Source organism: Paramisgurnus dabryanus, chromosome 23, assembly GCF_030506205.2.
Source record: "Paramisgurnus dabryanus chromosome 23, PD_genome_1.1, whole genome shotgun sequence".
NCBI classification, from domain to species: domain Eukaryota; kingdom Metazoa; phylum Chordata; class Actinopteri; order Cypriniformes; family Cobitidae; genus Paramisgurnus; species Paramisgurnus dabryanus.
In genome coordinates this window covers 27352739-27373249 of record NC_133359.1, presented here as the reverse complement: position 1 = coordinate 27373249, position 20511 = coordinate 27352739, and the positions used below count along the sequence as shown (strand labels likewise).

Genomic DNA, 20511 nt, shown 5'->3' with positions numbered 1-20511 from the left:
TTAGGTGATATCGCTATAGAATGAAACACACCATTAGCTGTCTTGTCATAGAATGGGGGTAGCTAAATCTTTATTACCAAATTGAGAAAGTGAGCCTGCAGCTAAAAACATCATTAAAATTCAGTCATCCTTTGAAGGCCAAACAAAGTATGTTTTGAAGCAGTTTAGAAAAAATAGCTCTTTGGCATGGTGACAATAAACATTTTTGGAGACCCGCTCCCGCCCGTACCTGCAAAGTTCAGCAACAGATCCGACCCGTTACCCGTGATAATATCAAAATGAAATCTGCACCCCCCCAGACCCGTTAATATTTGGCGCGTTACCCGACCCGTACCCTCACATGTATTAATCACACACGCTAAAATCATTCCAATTAAAGTGCTTTATTTCTTATCTCGTACCTCTCTGGTGGTGACGTCATGGGTCAAATGTCATATGTTTTAGACACTTTTATGCGGGTATCCGCAGGCAACCAGGCCGCTCAGCAATAAATGTGTCCCAACATGTCTCTTTGGAATGGACTTTGAGCTTTGTAAGTTCACAGAGGGCAGCATAATGGCTCAGTGGTTAGCACTGTTGTGTCACAGCGAGAAGGTCCCTTGAGATTGCAAGTTCTGAAAGTTCTTTGCAGGGCAGGAGCCTAGGACCCCTGGGGTATACGCAGGAAACACCCTGGACAAATGGTTATTCTATCGCAGAGCTATCAGTTAATAAAATAAAAAGTTATTATTTATTAAATGACTAAATGTAAATGTGATGAATGAAGAAAACACTCAACATTCAGTACTCATTTGCATGAAAAGTAAAAAAAATCTAAAATGCTCAAACAAAAAGAGTCAAAAAACCAATGACTCAAGGCATAATCCTGAACTTTTAGTACTCCACAGTCCTTTACCACAAACTCATCAAGCTTTTAAACCACATTTTTCGGGACCAGCACTAGTCACATTACTAACATCACAGAACCGCACCAAGCCCCATCAGTCAACGTCCCTCATGGTCCACCATGTGTGAATGTGTATTTGCATGTCTCTGCGAGTCACATGATGTCATTTCTCTGCAGCTCCACCATTGTGTTGTCTGTATCTGCTTAATTATTATGGTCATCGCGAGCGGCTCCTCATGGGCCAGTCAGGGAGTGCATGGGAAGGTTAGTACGGTGTTGTACAGTTTCTGTGGTTCTCTACAGGTCTACATTGAACACCCAAATATAATCAAATCCCTACCGTATATATCGCCACACATGCATACATATAAAAACCTGAGAAAAATCCTTTTGGCACAAAGTTATGACCTGTGAAAATGGTTTTACCAGAGATTATGTTTCTTTGGTTATATGCAAATATATTTTTATTGTCATTAGTGATGTATTCAGTATCGATGCAGACAGTATTGTTGCTGTGTTAAAAATTGTATGCACAAAACCCCAAGCCATCATCGAGTTTAATTTATTGCAAATGACTGACACTCCAGAAAAAGCATTTTTCATAATATATTTCATAATTATAATTGCCTAACTGTACATGTTTTTTTTTTGCTATCCCACAATCCTGTTCATGTGCACCCATAGGGAACGTGATTAGTTGAGCAAGGCTGTGCTCCAGAAATTAAAAATGTGCTCAAGAACAGATTTAGTTTAATTAATTTTAACTTTAATCATCTTTAGATTGCATTTCTATGGGAAGAAGGATTGTAGTTCTTGTAGTTGTACATATTTGACTTAACAATCTATTTATAATTCAAATATAATTTCCCTATGAAGACTGTTTCTGGAGTTGCCTTCTGCCTAAAAAGTTGTTGCCTGATAGGACAACGAGTCAACTGCCTAAGCCTTCAGATTCAGTAAATTTAGTTTTGCAAGCAGTTTTCAAGTTTGTAATCTTGTCTCATTGTGAATTTTTGGTACAAAATGGCCCATGATGTTCTCTGAACATCCCCACTGAAAAGCAGTACCTTATAACAATAAAGAAACATGCATTAATTAGAGCTTGTTACAACTAACCCCACAAATGTATGTGGCCAAATTAAATAAAAGTGAAGTTGTTCAGTTGTTTTCCTGTGGTAAGGACTTTCAGGAATGCGGCACTACAGAAACCGAGCTTTAAAAATAAACGTATAAAATATCAGAGATGTGTGGGTGGATTCATTATGGTCTTATAGACTCATAGACTACTTGGAAAACACCCAGAACATTATAGAAACCTTTTAGCTTTGTCATACAAGCCATCCACTTAAAATACATAAGCATTCCCTACTGAAAAAATTGAAATTTTTAATGGTTTCCATTAAAATACCAATAGGAACCATTCGTTTTTACCATTAAAACCACTACACTGTAGTGTGTTTTGGGCCATATTCCATTAGAACCAATAGAATTTCTGTGATTGAGTCCATTGTTTTTTTAGCAGGGTTGTGATGACAAGCTTGTAAAAATGTAAAAAAACAACAACATTTTTTTTCTTTATAATATTTTCAGGAACCATGCAGGAGACCTAAAACAAAAGCAATAGATTAATCAAAAACTGGGATCCAAAAATCTACAATATAAATATAAAGTAAACAAAAACCTTTCAAGTCAGTTTTAAGGCCATCTACAGAGTGGATTTGAAACACATTTACCCCACTTCAAAAGTACTTTTGTGTTTATTTACCTTCATATACAGTACTTTATCTAGTAAGATCTTTGTTTCAATGTATCTTCATGTTGTTTATTCTTTTTGTTTTATTGTCAGTATTTTCTTCACCTTTGCAGTCATTGTGATGTGTTTCAATGCATCTTTGTGTTTTATGACTGTCCCACCACTGCAATGAATGTGTAACTCTGCCTATAACCCTTGTGTGTCAGTATGTGGCAAATGTGTGCCAAGAGTGAAGTAAAAAAATTAATTCTTGTTATTTTCTGTTTTTTATTAAGGCATCAATCGGTTACTTGGCAACAGCACGTACGAGGCAGCGTTTCCTCCACATGAGGTAAAATCCAAGGAGTGGCACAATGCAGTTTTATACCTCAATACGTTTTTAAGTGTTATTACCATTGCATTAGGCTAAATGAAGCCTTTAATTGTGTTTCATAGGGAAGTTATAAAAGTCGACATCCAATAAAGACTCACGGGGCTCAGAACCACAGACACCTTCTATATGAAAGATGGGCACGCTGGGGAATGTGGTACAAATACCAGCCATTAGACCTCATTCGGTGAGACGCATACACTTCATTGTGTTGTAATGATGAAGTTTATGGATTTGATGTGAACTGTTTATACCATAAGCCTAAAAATGTAAACATTTAATGAAACCAGAACCTGGACACCTCCTTGCTTATGAAGACCACAACAACCCGTTGGTCTGTAACAACTTTTCCTGGCAACTCCGGAGGAAAAATGTGTTATGTGAGAACAGTTTGAATCTCACTAACTCCTGCATACATTATTTGCGAGATTGCGTCGGTGTGGCTTACTGCAGTTTTTCCAGTGTAAATCACAGCTTGAGTACAAGCAGTAAAAATGCTGTCTCAGGGTTATCACAAAATTTTTTTGAAGCTGATTTAGATCTCTCCACTTTTGAAGTGGGTTCAAAAATGACGCAATGGTGATCTAACGGCTTGGCAACATTTTTGCTGGTAACAGTTCATCAGTTGGAGAATAAGGTCACCCACCATCACTGTCAATCTGTCTGTCTGTCTCTCTTTATGTCTGTCTGTCTGTGTTTTTCTAGACGGTACTTTGGGGAGAAGATCGGCCTGTATTTTGCATGGCTGGGCTGGTACACAGGTATGCTGATCCCTGCTGCCCTAGTCGGCCTCTTCGTTTTTCTCTATGGTCTGTTCACCATGGACTCTAGCCAAGTAAGGTCAGTCCTAACTGTTGTATGGTGAAAGTTTTGTGTGGTTGTCATGGGCAATACTATGAATGTAACCAGTAGAAGGCACTTTGACTCGATTTTTCTTTCCCTGTATTGATTTCTTCCTTAAAGACCTTTCATTTGTGATGTGTACTTTTCGGTCGTGTTGTAGTAAAGAGATCTGCGAGGCCCACAGCACCATCATGTGCCCCATGTGCGAAGGCAACTGTAGCTCCTGGACGCTGAGTGACAGCTGTGTCTATGCAAAGGTACCTTATATGCACTTTCTACTTTATGCATTCTTGTAATAATATAGTGAATGAATTTCAATCCAATTTAACAAGCTGCAACATTGTTTGGCAGCCATAAACATGTATTGTGATGTTACTGATTAAATGTCCAAATGATTTTATCTAACTGATCTATTAACTCCCAAGCCAGTTTTTACATGCATCTGGCATAAGTCGTGATAATAATAAGTGGTTTGTGGGTGATGCTTATGGCTGGTTACTTAAAGGCTGCTGGTTTGAAGATTCGCCATTAGTCAAGCCCAAAAAAGAGGTTGTCAGTCATGATTTTAGTGGTGTAACATCATAGAATGACTTCAGGTTGTGTCAAAGACTATGTTTGTTGGAGAAATGGAAGAGACACAGTGGTGGAATAATGACAGCAAAGTTCAAAACAAACTATACATAACAGACCCTCTATTATCAGACATTTTCCTGATCACCTGCTTCTGTGAATCTTAACTTGAGCCATCGAAAACAATACAAGATATAAATAAGTTTATATAAACAGCTTCTTTCCTTACACCTTTATTCCTTTTGGTCCCACCCACGCACCATGAATTGGTTTATCAGAACACTGCCTAAATTTAATCTAAGGATGATGGATCTTGTTGTTTCCTCAGCTTAGAAAGCCTACGCAAGGATTTATCAACACCCTATACCTGCCTGCACCTCCAGGTTCATCTTTTCTGCATTCCCAATACAATTTTTTGTTCTTTAAACACAGTTTAAAAGATACTCAGTGTTGCTTCATAAAATCCCAAATTCAAGCTTCGCAACTGCTTTGATATTTAAAAGAATGATAGTGTATTCCACTGAATTGATGGTGCAAGTTATGAAGACAACTTAAATAAAAACATATCTGAGTGAAATGTAAGTCTATCAAAGCCCTCACTGTTCACATATTGTAAAAACCCCAACTTCCATTTCATTTGACAAATGACCACCTCCTCAACAAATTAAGCTCTCGTTGAGAAGTAATTGAAAGTTCTGTCTTCCTTCATTTCTATCACATTCTTCTGCCTAACTTTGCAATAAGTTAAACCATGCTTAATTTTGTTTTATCATTGTCAACTTCACTCAATGTTGAAACACAACTCTTACCTTAGACATGTAAACCAATACCCCACTGTATGCAGATTAAAGGGTAACTAAACCCCTGGTCAGAGCCTGACTCCACCCACTGCAATATTTGAAAAATGCAAGAAAAGTGGGCAGATCCCAACAGAGATAGAGGGGACGAACTAAGCTCGTACCAAGTGTGTGGTGAGATCGTAACAAGGGCGTGGTGAGCTTGAACCTGCTTACATCACGAGTTATTTCTTGGACCCACCATCCAATAGGAAAATTCAACTGCAGTAGCCACCGTTCAACCTGAAGAGGGCAGCACTCAGACGTTTTTACACCATATATTGTAGTATTGAAACACTTTATATCCAAATGTCAAAAAACTTACTAAAATCAATGAACAGCACTAATAAAGCATCATTCTTACAGATCATTAACTTAAAAAAGTTGGTTTAGGGTTTAGTTACTCTTTAAGGTTCAGCCCCTGGATTATAGGACCCAATCACTACCGAATTTGCTTTGTTCATTCTGGATATTAAGGAAAGTTTGCAAATAGTTCAGGGGGATTTTCTATATTTTGAAATGAACCCCCTGATGTTGTGTGATTAGACACAGTATCATGTATTTTTATTTTACTTAAGGGATCTTTACCCAGATCTCTTACACTTTTACAGTGTATCGCCCTTTTGCCAGGTATGCAATTTCTTCGTATGATTACAACTGTTTATTGATTTATGTTTCATATTTGATTTGGATTGTTAATTGGCTTTAGAATTATGGTCGTCCTACCTGGCTATTAAATTGTCATTTTTGAAATTATTCTGAGTTGCTATGACTAATAAATTACGATGTATCCTTGTTATCGCAATGACTGAAATCAGGCTAGCACTTGACTAAAATCCCAGGTTAGATGGTGGCATATAAGCAAAGGATTTTGGAGATTTGATTAGCACTTGGGATTAGTTTAAGTTCAATTAGATGCGTTGAGGCTAATAATGTGTCTTTATGGTTAGAGTAACATGTAAGCGTTGTTGGACCGCTCTAAATAGGGTGAACCTCAACCTCTGATAATTTTAATATTATTCTATCTAAGTATACATAGGAAACTATGGCATGATTCTACAAAGCTACCATTGGAGAAATCTATCAATTTATTCTTGTGGCGGTGGTCATGAACTCTGGATAGAAAAAAATTATTGTAATAATTGAGTTGCACCTCTTAGGGGACTAATTAAAGTACGTTTATAAATAAGCAAGCATAGGGTGGTCATCTAAGCAAATAGTCCAACCTCTGGCAATGATCAAGCCTGGTTCGATCGTGATTGTGGACTTGTACTGTTATATATTAATAAATGGCTGGTGCATGAAACCTGTGCAGCGTGTGTAGCCTAAAGGGGATCGCACACCGGCCACGCAGCTCAGCGCCGCGCAGCGCCGCGTCGCGCCTAGCAGAACTCGGAGGTATTGTAAACCGGAAGTGCACATTAAATAGCGCGAGCTTCGTCAGATAGCGTCTACTTCAAAATGCAAAATATACGTTATGATGTTATTTAATGTTAAACTATGTGAGTGGCACTGTGTGGTGCGACAGGGATTTGAACAACTTCCTGAGTCACAGCTGGGCGGCGCGGACAGGCGCCACCTGGCAGCGCCGGTGTGCGTATACTCATAGAAAACAATGTGTTCAATGTGGCCGGTGTGCGATCCCCTTAATGAACAGATGCAATACAATTCAATATCTATAAGTAGGGCTTAATCAAAATAACTAGACATCTATCAAAATTCTGTAATTGTTAAAAATAATAATCAATCCGATTCGTATTATAAACGGCGAGATTCACTTTTGTAGTCAGATAAAACGACCTAAATTAAGAAATGTCAAAAGGTCATCAGTAAGCGACGGAAAAGACAGAACGCGCAAAGACCCTTCACCATGACGATTGGTTTCTGCCATTTGAGCCAACAGGTGGTTTTCCTTTATAGAGATGTTAGACACAAAGTTAAAGCCTGACAGCTGCAGTCCACATTCATTTTCATTAAATAGAAAAAAAAACAATAATTTCTTAGATTTCTGAAAGTTCTATTTCCCAACAAAAATACATTCACATAGTTTGAATTACAGTTTACACATTTTTATTATGAGAATTTTTTTTCAACTTTAACTCTTTCCCTGCCATTGACGAGTTATCTCATCAATTAACTCTTTCCCTGCAGCCTTTTTTTAAGTTGCCAGTTAGTGACAGCATTTTTCATGATTTTCACAAAAGTTTAATGCCTTCCAGAAAATGTTCTTAAAATATCTAAAAATACGATATATCAAATGGAAGAACAGACCCTCTGCTTTCAAAAGAAAAAAATGTTATCCTTCCTTCATTAGTTCATCTGTTATTATTCTTAAGATTGCATTTTGTTGTTTTCTGCTATCAGGTGACCCATCTTTTTGATAATGGAGGCACAGTCTTCTTTGCTATCTTCATGGCAATATGGGGTAAGTCAAAATCTTTTTAATCTACTCAGCATTCTTTTCTATAGCACAAAGAAAGACACATCAACAATTGATTTGAAGTACAAATTAAGTCCTTATAAAAGAGGTGCTTTGAGTGCACAAGTGCAAAATAAGAATCTATAGCTGTCTGCCGCTGCTATAATATAGCATTGACTCAAAAACCCAAGAGAATCCACTGTAATCAATCACTGCTCTGTCCCACATTACAACAAAACATGCAATCAGGTCACAGTCAACCTCATTTATAAACCACACTGTAAAATATCTCACAAGTGCTTAGCCTAAGACTTTAGTTAACACTTCAGTATACAAGGAGGGGAAATCACCTATTGTGCAAAGATACAAACCGATAAATAAATAAGTGTTAAACTGTCTCTGGAGGCGAGGTAGGCTAATGGTAGGCACCGTAAATTGTGGGTACTTTATAAAGTGTATTTGACTGGCTAAAGCTAATAAAACATTTCTCCAGAGAAAAGAGAAAGAAAAGAAAAGTGGAGAAATCAGCATAAATATTATCATGCACCTCTTCATCATTTGATCACTATTTCAGTAGATCGGCATTCAATGTATCCGTGTATTTTTAAGAAACAATATGTAAATCACAAAAATTTTGTTATAATAAATGATTTAGCAGTTACACAGATACACAGTTTGTTATAAACATGAAATGGAATATAACAGTGTTTCCCAATCCGAGCCTTGAGTGTTTTGTTTTTGCAAATAATGTGAATTAGATTCAATCTTTTAATAAAAGTTGCAGAGAAACCCTTTATATTTAATATTTTAGTTGCTGTTTATACTGTAGCCTAGATTATAAAAATATCAATAGAGTTTGGTCTTTTTTTCTTTCTTTTTTTTTACGTAGCACAATATAACATATTCATACATATTAACCAGTTTTACCTATTATCAGGGTTCCCACAGGTCCTTAAAATTCTTAAAAGTTTGTGAATCTGGGGGAAAAAATTCAAGGCCCTGGGAATTTTTTTAAACATACATAGGTAAAGGTCATTGAAAGTGCTTGAATCTATTTTATGCAAGAAATTTTCAGGAAAAAATCCATATTTTTCCCCCTGTAGTGTAGGATAATATCATAAAAATTCCAGACTTTTTAAGCACATGTGCTAAACTGTTCGCTTTAAATGCTTATATCTTCTGTATGCGAATGTTGATTCATACCAAAATGCTTTTTTGAATAGTTGTGTTTGACACATGAAAACGTCTCGGGTTACGTATGTAACTGTTGTTCCCTGAGAAGGGAAAGAGACGCTGTGTCTTCCTTGCCATACTTCCTGCGTCCCTGTAACGCCGTCTTTGGCAATATTTCAGATATTTCCTGGCTCCCGCGTCACTCTGTCTTTGTTGTTAAGCCTCACTATTGGTTGAATTCGAAATACACATTCAGACCCCTGGAGGCGTCCCCAATGTATCACAACAGTGACGCAGCGCAAGTTCCCTTGAAAGGAAACTTTAACACTGTATCTTAAAAGAAAACACAATGTAACCTTGCTCTCACTTGAAATGTGTCCCCACATATAGAACTTGAATTTGAGGGTATTGGACCTGGAAAGTCCTTTAAAGATCCTTGAACTTGAAGTTAACGAAGGTGTGGGAACCCTGTATTATAAAAACATACATTTATGATGTTTATGAGTGGAACTAAAGATTGGAGTAAACATGAAATCCACAGGATTGTGTCATCAGTGAGGCGACCAATCACGAAGAGCTGTCATCATAACTCTGTGAAGCCACTATGCTCTCGAAAAGCTCTCGTGGTACTTTGATGCCACACGTCAAAAGCTGGGTTGCCATCCAAACTTTTCAAAATTCGTAAAAAAGGAAAAAAAAACAAACGCAAATTAGTTACATTTCCAGAAATTTCAAGTTTCACTACCTCAGAATTTATTCAGCAAGTGCGTTTCCATCTCTCATTATTTGCATTTACTCTTTTTTGAATAAATAAAAAAACACCTCAAGCGAGTGTAAAAACTTTTTACGAATCAAGGGATTTTATATCGAAATTTGGCATTTCCATGACTCGTTTTTGATGCGATACTTCAAAATGTGCATAAAATCATGGTGATGAAAACATGGCTACAGTCACATGCCTTCAGCGCCAGCTCAAGTCAGACAAAATTTCTAACCGGCATGCACTGCTTCAGGTCAACTGTCAATCGGTCTGCGCAGTGCCGCGTGAAGTCGAACACACGTAAAGACTTCAGTAGGTGTGCCAGTCAAGCAACTTAACTTGATGAATGCGATACATGAGAATGCTATTTGCTATAGCTTTATCCAGAAATTATAGACAGTACTTGATACTTAAGTGCAACACGCCGCCAGTTGTACCGTTTTAACTTTGCTCCGCAGACTCCAGAGGTTTAACGAATGTTTAATGTGAGTCATATGAAGGGACGTTTGGAGTGTGTTATCAAAGCACTGTGACAGGGATAGAGAGTGTACTGTCCCAAAAGAGAGACGCACAAGGACCTTACACCATTTGCAAGTCTAAATCTTTAAAGCTCAAATGTGAAGTGAGCTTTTAGGAAGAGAAGCAAGCTTTAAAAATTAAATACACTTTTTATCTTTGGAGTTATTTTGATTTGGACAAAAGTATGTCATAACAGTTCTTTGGTAGAAAGAAAGCGTCTCGGTTACGTATGTAACCCTCGTTCCCTGAAGGAAGGGAATGGAGACGTCACGTCGTGACCGACGAATTGAAAACCGCTCCGAGGGTGACCTATCTACTTCGAGAAACTATAAAAACGGCAATGAACTTGGCATGCAGGTATTTGCATAATGCCGGCGCCGCCCCGCCAGGTGCGTATATAAGCAGCAGGTGCACAATACCAAATTAGCTATATTATTGCTGAGAAGCCGAGCAACAGTGCCCGGCCTAAAAACAGCAATGGAACAGCAAACTGTGGCGACGGGACGTGACGTCTCCGTTCCCTTCCTTCAGGGAACGAGGGTTACATACGTAACCGAGACGTTCCCTTTCAGTCGGTCACTACGACGTCACGTCGTGACCGACGAATTGGGAATCACTACCAAAACGCCACTGCAGCTGAACCCTTCCGGTGCCTGCAAAGCCCTCCGCCCTCCACGTAAGGGGCGGAACCTAAGGCGAATGCAGAAGGCCGGTCACTACCTGTTCCTTAACCCACGAAAGTGAAGCAGCGAACTGGGGAAGCGTCTAAACTGAGCGGAGCTAGAACACTGCGGAAGCCATCCCCTAAGAAGGTAACTGGATGACATAAATATATGAAACAACCAATAGGTTGCTCATAAGAAGTCTCTGAACAAACATAGTATGCAGAGAGACGCAGAGCAGGCTCTGCTAAGGAAAAACGTGGAGGATTAGAACCCCACGGAGTATACACACAAATGAACCCCACGTAGGGGACAAATGTGGACGCCTAGCCTACACAGGTTTACAAAGAATACAACAGTGATAGGTTGACAGCGGATGCTCCGCAACATCGGCTATCATGGCGGTGGAGGAGAGACAAAAACAGTTTTTGTAACGTTTTTGCGCCGACTGCCTTCCATAATGGTGCAAATGTACAGCACCAAAATAGAGGCTCCAAGCCGACACAGAGCCGACCCTCGGCATTCTTAAATATTAGGTGTCGCCCAGCCTGCAGCTCTACAAATATCTGTTAGCGAGGAACCGCGAGCCAGTGCCCAAGACGATGCCACACTGCGTGTAGAGTGGGCACGTAAATTAAACGGACAATGCACATTCTGCTTTTGACATGCAAGGGCTATAGTATCCACAATCCAATGGGACATCCTCTGCTTGGTGACAGCTTTTCCTTTCTGCTGACCACCGTAACAAACAAAAAGCTGATCTGAGGTCCTAAAACTTTGCGTCCTTTCTATATACACACGTAGTGCACGAACAGGGCATAACAAAGCCATGGCTGGGTCTGCCTCCTCCAAAGGCAGCGCTTGCAGGTTCACCACCTGATCTCTGAAAGGAGTGGTGGGAACTTTGGGCACAAAGCCGGGCCGGGGTCTCAGTGTTACGCTGGATGCAGCCGGCCCGAACTGAAGGCACGAATCGTCGACCGAAAATGCATGAATATCCCCTATCCTCTTAACAGAAGCCAAAGCAAGGAGAGTTAATGTTTTCATAGTAAGAAATTTAACACTCACACTATGCAGAGGCTCAAATGGGGCTTCCTGGAGCGATTTCAGCACCAAGGATAGGTCCCAAGGAGGAATAGAGGGAGGACGCGAAGGATTCAGTCTTCGAGCTCCTCTAAGAAATCTAATGACCAGGTCGTGCTGACCCACTGTCCTATCGTTTACGGGTGAATGGTGAGCTGATATCGCAGCGATATCGACTTTAATAGTGGATGGTGACAGCCTATTCTCCAAACGACGCTGGAGATACAAAAGCACAACACTAATCAGGCATTCTCGGGGGTTTTCACTTTGGGAAGAACACCAGTCGACAAACAGGTTCCATTTAAGCGCGTAAGCCTGTCTCGTAGACGGCGCTCGCGCAGCAGCAATAGTGTTAGATACTGTACCTCTTGCGGTAAATCACTCATATCCTCCGTGCCCCGTCCAGAGACCACACATGGAGGTTCCACAGGTCGGGGCGCGGGTGCATAATGTGCCCTCTTGTTGAGAAAGAAGGTCCTTCCTCAGGGGAATCTTCCAAGGAGGGGCTGTCGCGAGGAGAGAGAGTTCTGGAAACCAACTCCTGGTTGTCCAATACGGTGCCACTAACAGCACGCTCTCCTTGCATAGGGTTTGCGCAATAAGGCTCACCGGAGGGAACGCGTATTTGCGCATGTTTCGCGGCCAGCTGTGTGCCAATGCATCCACGCCGAGCGAGTCGTCGGCTAGTGAATAGAACAGGCGACAATGGGTCGTCTCTGGGGAAGCAAACAGATCTATCTGCGCTTTGCCGAAACGTCTCCAAATCTGCTGAACCGCTATGGGGTGGAGCCGCCATTCGCCGGGATGCGCAGCCCGAGAGAGCGCATCCGCCTCTACGTTGAGCGTGCCCGGGATGTAAATGGCACGAAGAGACCTCAAATTTTTCTGACTCCAAGTGAGGAGATGACGGGCGAGATGCGACAGGTGATGCGAGCATAAACCACCTTGACGATTGATGTACGCCACGGTCGCAGTGTTGTCTGTGCGAACTAATACATCTTTGCCCCGTAACTCGTTGCTGAAACGGACGAGCGCAAGATATACAGCCCACATTTCCCAGCAGTTTATGTGCCAATGCAGCTGGGGTGTCGTCCAGACCCCCGAAGCCGCAAGCCCATCGTACGTGGCCCCCCACCCCGTGTCTGAAGCATCTGTGCATACTATTGCATGCCTGGAGACCTGTCTCAGAGGCACACCGGCTCGGAGAAACGCACGGTCTGACCACGGAGTGAAAGTGTGACGACACGCAGGTGTAATGATAACACGGTGAATGCCGCACAGCCACGCTCTCCTCGGGACTCGGTCGTGTAGCCAATGCTGAAGCGGTCGCATATGCAGCAGTCCGAGTGGTGTCACAGCTGCAGCTGCTGCCATATGCCCCAAAAGCTTCTGACATTGTTTCAGCGGGACCGCGCTCTTGCTCTTGAATGTATTCAGGCAAGTCAGAATCGACTGTACACGCGCTTCTGTTAAACGAGCTGTCAAATCAACAGAGTCCAGTTCCATCCCGAGAAAAGAGATTCTCTGCAAGGGGCAAAGCTTGCTCTTTTCCCAGTTGACCCGAAGACCCAAACGAGCGAGGTGTTCTAGAGTTAAATCTCTGTGATCGCACAGCGTCTGACGTGTTTGAGCTATTATGAGCCAATCGTCTAGATACGCGAGAATGCGCACACCCTTCTCTCTCAGGGGTTTTAAAGCCCCCTCCACTACTTTGGTGAATACACGGGGCGACAGAGAGAGCCCGAATGGGAGGACTTTGTACTGGTATGCTCGCCCCTCGAACGCAAAGCGGAGAAACGGCCTGTGCCGGGGGAGAATCGATACGTGAAAGTACGCGTCCTTCAGGTCGATGGATGCGAACCAATTGTTTGGACGAATGCATGGAAATATGCGTTTGGGCGTCAGCATCTTGAACGGCATTCTGTGAAGTGCACGGTTCAGTGAACGCAGGTCCAGGATCGGTCGCAAGCCGCCGCTTTTCTTGGGTACAATAAAGTAAGGGCTGTAAAACCCCGACCTCATCTCGGCTGGAGGGACCGGCTCGATCGCGTCCTTCGCCAATAGGACAGCGATCTCCGCACGGAGGACGTGCGCATCGGCAGCTCTCACCGCAGTGAAACGAACGCCGGAGAATTTGGGGGGACGCCGGGCAAATTGGATCGCATAGCCGAGACAAATCGTGCGTAAAAGCCAACGCGACGGGCTGGGAAGCTGTACCCACGCCCCCAGACACCGTGTGAGAGGGACTAAAGGCACGATCGGTGTACCCGCGGCGGCCGCAACGGAGGTGATCGCCGGTGTGTGCGTATTGGCCGCACCGACAGCAGTGTTGTGTGCGATAACACTCACCTGAGTCCGTTGCTGGGTGGGTGAGGAAGGGAGGCTCTGACACCTCACACCACTCGATGCACCCTCTGGCGAAGGCAGAGGAAGACGATGGGTTATGAGCCCGTAGCTGTCTCCTACAGTCTGAGAAGTTGGAGAGCGCGGAGGGGTTATGAGCCCGTGCGTCACTCTCGTTCTCCTCTGATGAGTCGGAGAACGAGGGGGGGTTATGAGCCCGCTCGTGTCTCCGGCGCTCATCTGAAGACCTAGAGATGGAAGTGGAATTCGCTCTTTTTGTGAATTTGTGGGTGCCGACTGAAAAGTCGGCGGAACAGAAAAATGAAACAAAAGATTCCCCAACCGGCCCTCCTCCGGTGGGGGGAGTGGTGCCTTCACGATCTCCCGAAGAGCGATCCCCTCCATCTCTAGGTCGCCCGTCTCAGGGCCGCTTCGATCTCCTCTTTCCACCCTTCGAAGCGGGCGGGGCGGGCTGCTGACGACCGGTTCCTCGCTTCTTAGAAGAGCCCCGGGGAGGAACGGAGGCGGCCGCCGCAGGACGCCCTCGGCGAGGAGCAGGCTGAGGTGCCGACGTGGACGGGGCAGGCGCAGGACGCTTCCGACGTGGCATGATCTGAGCGATGGCCTCAGTCTGCTTCTTGGCCGCGGAGAATTGCTGGGCAAACTCCTCGACCGTCTCGCCGAACAGGCCGGTCTGGGAAACTGGAGCATTCAGGAGCCGGGTCTTATCAGCATCCTTCATGTCCGCCAGACACAGCCAGAGATGGCGTTCCTGGACTACCAGGGTAGACATCGCACGCCCGACGGCGCGTGCGGTGGCCTTGGTTGCACGAAGCGCCAGATCAGTAGCCGCGGGCAGTTCTGAGAACTCCGCCGAGTCGTGACCTCCCGCGTGCAGGTCCCTCAGAGCCTTAGCCTGATGAACCTGCAGCAATGCCATGGCATGCAGGGCAGAGGCTGCCTCCCCACAAGCCTTGTAAGCAGCACCGGACAGCGCCGAAGACTGCTTACAGGCCCGTGAGGGGAGAGTAGGCTGGTCCCGCCAGGAGGAAGCGACACCGGCCGGACACAACTGCATCGCGACCGGCCGCTCCACTGACGGGAGAGGTGAGGGGTGAGGGCTGATACGGCCGGTTCCGGGCGGAAAACGGGGTTTTCCACGACCGTGTCAGCTCCTCATGCACCTCGGGGAAGAAGGGCACCGGGGGTGAGGACTGAGAAGCCCTGGCACCCCCGAAGTACCAATCATCGAGACGGGACGGTTCGGGTGGGGGAGGTTCAGTCCACTCCAAGCCGACCGCCGCCGCCGCCCGAGCGAGCATGGCTGCCATCTCGGGGTCGAACGCAGGACCCGCAACCCGACCCGAAGGCAGGAGCGGATCCGGATCGACGTCCGAGGCTGACAACCCCCCCTCCGACGTTACGGTGGACATCGCGTCGGGTGGAGGCTCGACAGAGCGCGAGGACACCGTAGAACACGGGCCACTCGTCTCCATCGGGACCTCCGCTGGCGACGGATCAGGGCGCTGGGAGCTACTGGACGAACCAGCAGACCGACCCAGCACCGTTATGCGGAGGTCATCCTTCGCAAGTCTGGTAACTGCGCTCTGAGCAGTACCAGACTTGGAAGGCGGGGGCCGTTCCCGGAGAAACGACACCCGTCTCCGTAAATCCGCCATAGTCATGCCCTCGCAGACGGAGCATGAACTATCACGCAACGCTGCCTCTGCGTGCTGGAGCCCCAGACACGAAAGACAACGCTCGTGGCCATCCCGGGGAGCGATGAACACACCGCATCCAGAAACTGAGCACGGGCGGAATGCCATCTTTAAAAAGACGCACCCGACCGTGACACGAAAGAGTGGCTGTCTTTAAAAAGACACAAAGCTCAAACGTGCTATTCTTTTAGAAATCACTCTTTGTGCAAGCTGGGAAACACACAGGAGAGGCAACGCACTCACTCGAACTCAAATCCTAAGAGAAAGAGATAGAGAGAAAAAAGGGTGGAGAAACACTGCGAGCCTCCGCTGAGGTGTCTTCGCCCAACCAACTTCAGCAAGCTGAGATTTTCCTCCAAGAGCAGGGATCTACGAAGATCAATACAGCTTCTCGAGAGCAGATGTCTGCCGGCTTCGAAGCAATAAAAGTTAATTTGGTATTGTGCACCTGTGGCTTATATACGCACCTGGCGGGGCGGCGCCGGCATTATGCAAATACCTGCATGCCAAGTTCATTGGCGTTTTTATAGTTTCTCGAAGTAGATGGGTCACCCGCGGAGCGGTTCCCAATTCGTCGGTCACGACGTGACGTCGTAGTGACCGACTGAAAGGGAACTCCCATTTATCAAAAGCTTAATTTCATTTTACCATTACAATATTTTTTTAGTATTCAGTTTTTAAGATTTTGAATTGTAAGTCTGAAGTTTGTGATTGTTTCATCACCTAATTAACTCCTTTTTTCTACCATCATAGCTACCGTGTTCCTTGAGTTCTGGAAGAGGAGGAGGGCGGAGCTCACCTATGACTGGGATTTGATCGACTGGGAAGAAGAGGAGGTGAGCTTACCTTTCTGTTTAGATCAACTATCAGTTTTAACTAAAACCTTTTTGTTTATTACATACACAACAAGAAATATCATAATTTTTTGCAAACTGATCTCACAAATTTCCGTGAAATAGTCACGCATTATTTTGCTCAGTTTTGCGTGACATTGTCACGTATTTCCATTTTACGTGCCCCTGCCACGACTTTCTTTTCTGTGACAGTTTCATGTATTGGTTACTCAACTGTTTTTCTTATTTTTAAACAATTGTCGCTTTGGTTTGGGGTTAGATTTGCTGTTTGCATTAGGATGTCACTTTAAGTATTGGTATATACTATTTTTTCGTATGCTCTTTAAACCATTGTCGCCTGACGGTAGGGTTAGAGTTGGGTTTGGGTAAGGATGTCATTTTATGTAACGGAAAGTTGTTATAACCCCAATCCGAAGCGACAATTGTAAGAAAATAGGAAAAACAGTTGAGTAACCAATAGGTGAAACTGTCACGGAAAAAAAAAGTTGTGGCAGGGGCATGTAAAATGGTGGAAATACGTGACAATGTCACGCAAAACTGAACAAAATAATGCGTGACAATTGCACGTATTTTGTGAGATCAGGCTGTTTTTTGTGACCTATTAACTCTTTTCCCACCATTGACGAGTTATATTGTCAATTAAAAGTGTCATTATGTCATTTGCATAGAAAACGTGTTTCTGATGAGGTTTTATGTTAACCTGTAATACCGTGATTATCCACTACTTTGCACACTTACCCAATTTATTAAAAAGATGAAGCAACAAAATTATTTACTAATTTTAAACTCTGTGTATGTTTTAATAATCATTCTGAATCTGATCTTTAACAAAAATCCTTCTCAAAAATACAATTATATCAGCTTTTTGCTTTTTTTTTTTTTTTTAAGAAAAATTCCGATATTTAAAGGGATAGTTCACTTTAAAATAATAATTTTGTCACCATTTACTCATCCTCATGTTTTTCTGAATCTGTATGAATTTCTCTTTTCTAATGAACACAAAAGAAGATATTTTGAAATGATGGTTAACACACAGCAGTAAGTGACCATTCATTTCCATAGTAGGAATAAAAAATATGATGGAATTTAATGGGTACAGTCAACTGTGTGCTTACCATCATTTATCAAAATATTTTCTTAGTCATTTATCACAATACTTCCAAAATATTTTTTTACTACTATGGAAGTCAATGGTCGCTATCTGCTGTGTGTTTACCATTATTTCTCAAAATATCTTCTTTTGTGTTCATCAGAGAAAAAAATACATTCATACAGGTTTAGAATAACATGAGGATAAATAAATGATGACAGAATTTTCATTTTAAAGTGAACTATCCCTTTAAGAGTCTATAAGCAGAGAAAAAATATAGATAACATGAAACGTTTTTTCCCTGTGTTAGTTGTTTGTTTATTGTTTGATTGAAAGCAGAGGGTCTGTTCTTTCATTTGATATTTTTGTATGTTTATATATATTTAGAATAAATTTTTCCTTGAAAATCACAAAAAATGCTGGTGGGCAACTTAAAAAAAAATGGCTGGCGGGGAACGAGTTTAAATGAGCACTTAGTTCATGACCTGAAAATGGTGTGTGGCCAATCCTTGTTGTTTGTTGTATTTCCTATAGTGTAAATCCTGTGTCATGATGTGTTCTGTGAGTGTGCTTTATATTGTATCATGTTGTGTTGTGCATGCTGTGCTCCTGATGTGAATAGGAGTCTAGAGATGTTCACACTGACAGCAATAAATAGCAAAGCACGTCATCAGAAGTGATTAATAAGTTGGCTATTTTAGACAACATGGCAACAGTGTGATCATATGAAAATACATAGAAGAGAGAAGTGAACTGTTGTGTATGCAATATGATGACTACTAATAGGGCTCAAGGCATTGATAACAAAGCAACCCAGTTCCATTTATTATTTGAGGTGACAAGAGTGACAGGGGTCAGTGGTGATGTGGGTGTGTCCTACAATTAACTTGATAGAATTCACCCCAAATTTGCTCTTTCCCTTCATCTTAAACGTGCTTAACAAATTTTTATTCATAGTTGTGCATCGTATAACTTCATGCTCATTTGCATAAAGGAACTTTTAAAGCCTGACGACTAAGCTGTAAAGCTACCTTGCAGCCATACAAAATTATGCTATAGAAATGAATTCAATTAACTTTCTTTAACAATGTACACTGTTGTGTTTTAATGAAAGAAAACAATCAGGTTTGGAAAAAAGTGTGAGATGAGTAAATAACAAATGATTTCTGGGTAAACTCTTTCTATTATGTTTTTTTAGGGAGCATAAATTCTTAGTCAATGTGAACAACTCTATGAGTCACATACCATCTGAGCATGTGTAGAATTTTTGTATTCTTTGTGATGCGTGTGTGTGTGTGTGTGCGTGTGTGTGTGTGTGTGTGTGTGTGTGTGTGTGTTTCATGCGTGTTTAGGGGAAATCAAAGCATTCAGATTTGATTTTGGTCTGGTCTTTGCAATCTGCTGTTGCTGGTATTTTTATTACACTGCTTTACAAATGATTTCTGTTACTTTTAGTATTAAGCACTATTCGGAAGCGATCAGTTTTCCAAACGACATTTGAGTTTCAACCGATTCGGACGGGATTCAAATTCTCAGGCTATTCCAGAGATGGGAGTGTCTGTTTCATGCGTTTGGGCGTTGCAGAAGATCACGTGCTCTGGATACGCGTGTTTGTAATGTTTAATATTTAGCTTTAAATTTCAAATTATTACAGAGCATGTAATTTATTAATTTAATTTTAACAAATCAAAATAACTTATACAAATTCCACTAAAGTAGCCTACGTGTTTTATATAACTGGCTGCTTATAATAAACCCAAAGAAATGAAGAAATAATGATTAATAACAATTTATTATCTTTATTTATTAACATTACCAGTTAACAAAATAGGGTTGAGTTTCTTACCTTATACTGATATTACAGTGGCCAGTCTTAACAGTGTTTGATATTCAGCTCGTTTTGATTTAATTATTTTATTTTGTCGAATGGAAAAAAACATCCATAACTGAATGAATGGGATGCGTTTTAAATATCTTCTGAATATCTTTTCAAGAGATATTGCGGGAAAACACAGACATTTTCATCTGGACGGGATTTAATTTCTAAGAGGAACTCTGAGTTTGGAAAAAAAAACGTTGGTAAATTGGAATTTTTACGGAGGTCATCAGAGAAAAACACAGACATGGCCAATTCGGATGGGATTAAAAAACACAGAGGACCTCTGAGAAGCACGATTTTCTCAGAGGTCCCCCTGTAAAACTTATCACATCTGAATAGGGCTTTAATTTTGCTTTTATTTAGCGCTTTGTGTTCTATTTCAGCCGGTCACTTTGAATTCACATTGATGACCGATGAATCGGGTACTCACTAAGAGTGATCAATCTGCTTCATTTATCTAGAAAGAGACAATCTTTCTACATCTACATCCCACCGAGTCCAAATAGCAGCAAGTGCACTGCATCATCAGCTTTTCGCTTAGTAGCCGAGTATCTGCTGACAAAGAAGCGTGTTTCTGGTCTACAGAGAGAGCTTTTGACCAAGAGACATTGGTGTTACAACATTGCAGCAGTATCATAACTACCGTATGCACATGTGTGCTTGCGTCTTTTCAAGATGTCATTCCACCCGTGTGTTTCTGGATGCAGTCGATATTTGGCACCTGGGGATGGTCACAATCATTATCTCACGTGC

General features: G+C 42.4%; 1 protein-coding gene across 2 annotated transcripts in view; it reads left to right on the top strand.

Moving 5' to 3' along the window:
* Window positions 1-20511, top strand: part of ano3 (anoctamin 3) — an 89908-nt gene that overhangs the window by 41961 nt on the left and 27436 nt on the right. Inside the window, exons 9-15 of one of the 2 annotated variants that reach the window (XM_073813380.1) lie at window positions 2915-2970; window positions 3075-3196; window positions 3715-3849; window positions 4013-4109; window positions 7623-7683; window positions 16689-16771; window positions 18414-18440. In XM_073813380.1, the coding sequence (XP_073669481.1) occupies window positions 2915-2970; window positions 3075-3196; window positions 3715-3849; window positions 4013-4109; window positions 7623-7683; window positions 16689-16771; window positions 18414-18440 (581 nt within the window). The remainder of the gene's footprint in view (window positions 1-2914; window positions 2971-3074; window positions 3197-3714; window positions 3850-4012; window positions 4110-7622; window positions 7684-16688; window positions 16772-18413; window positions 18441-20511) is intronic. The other variant, XM_073813381.1, reaches the window with a different exon arrangement.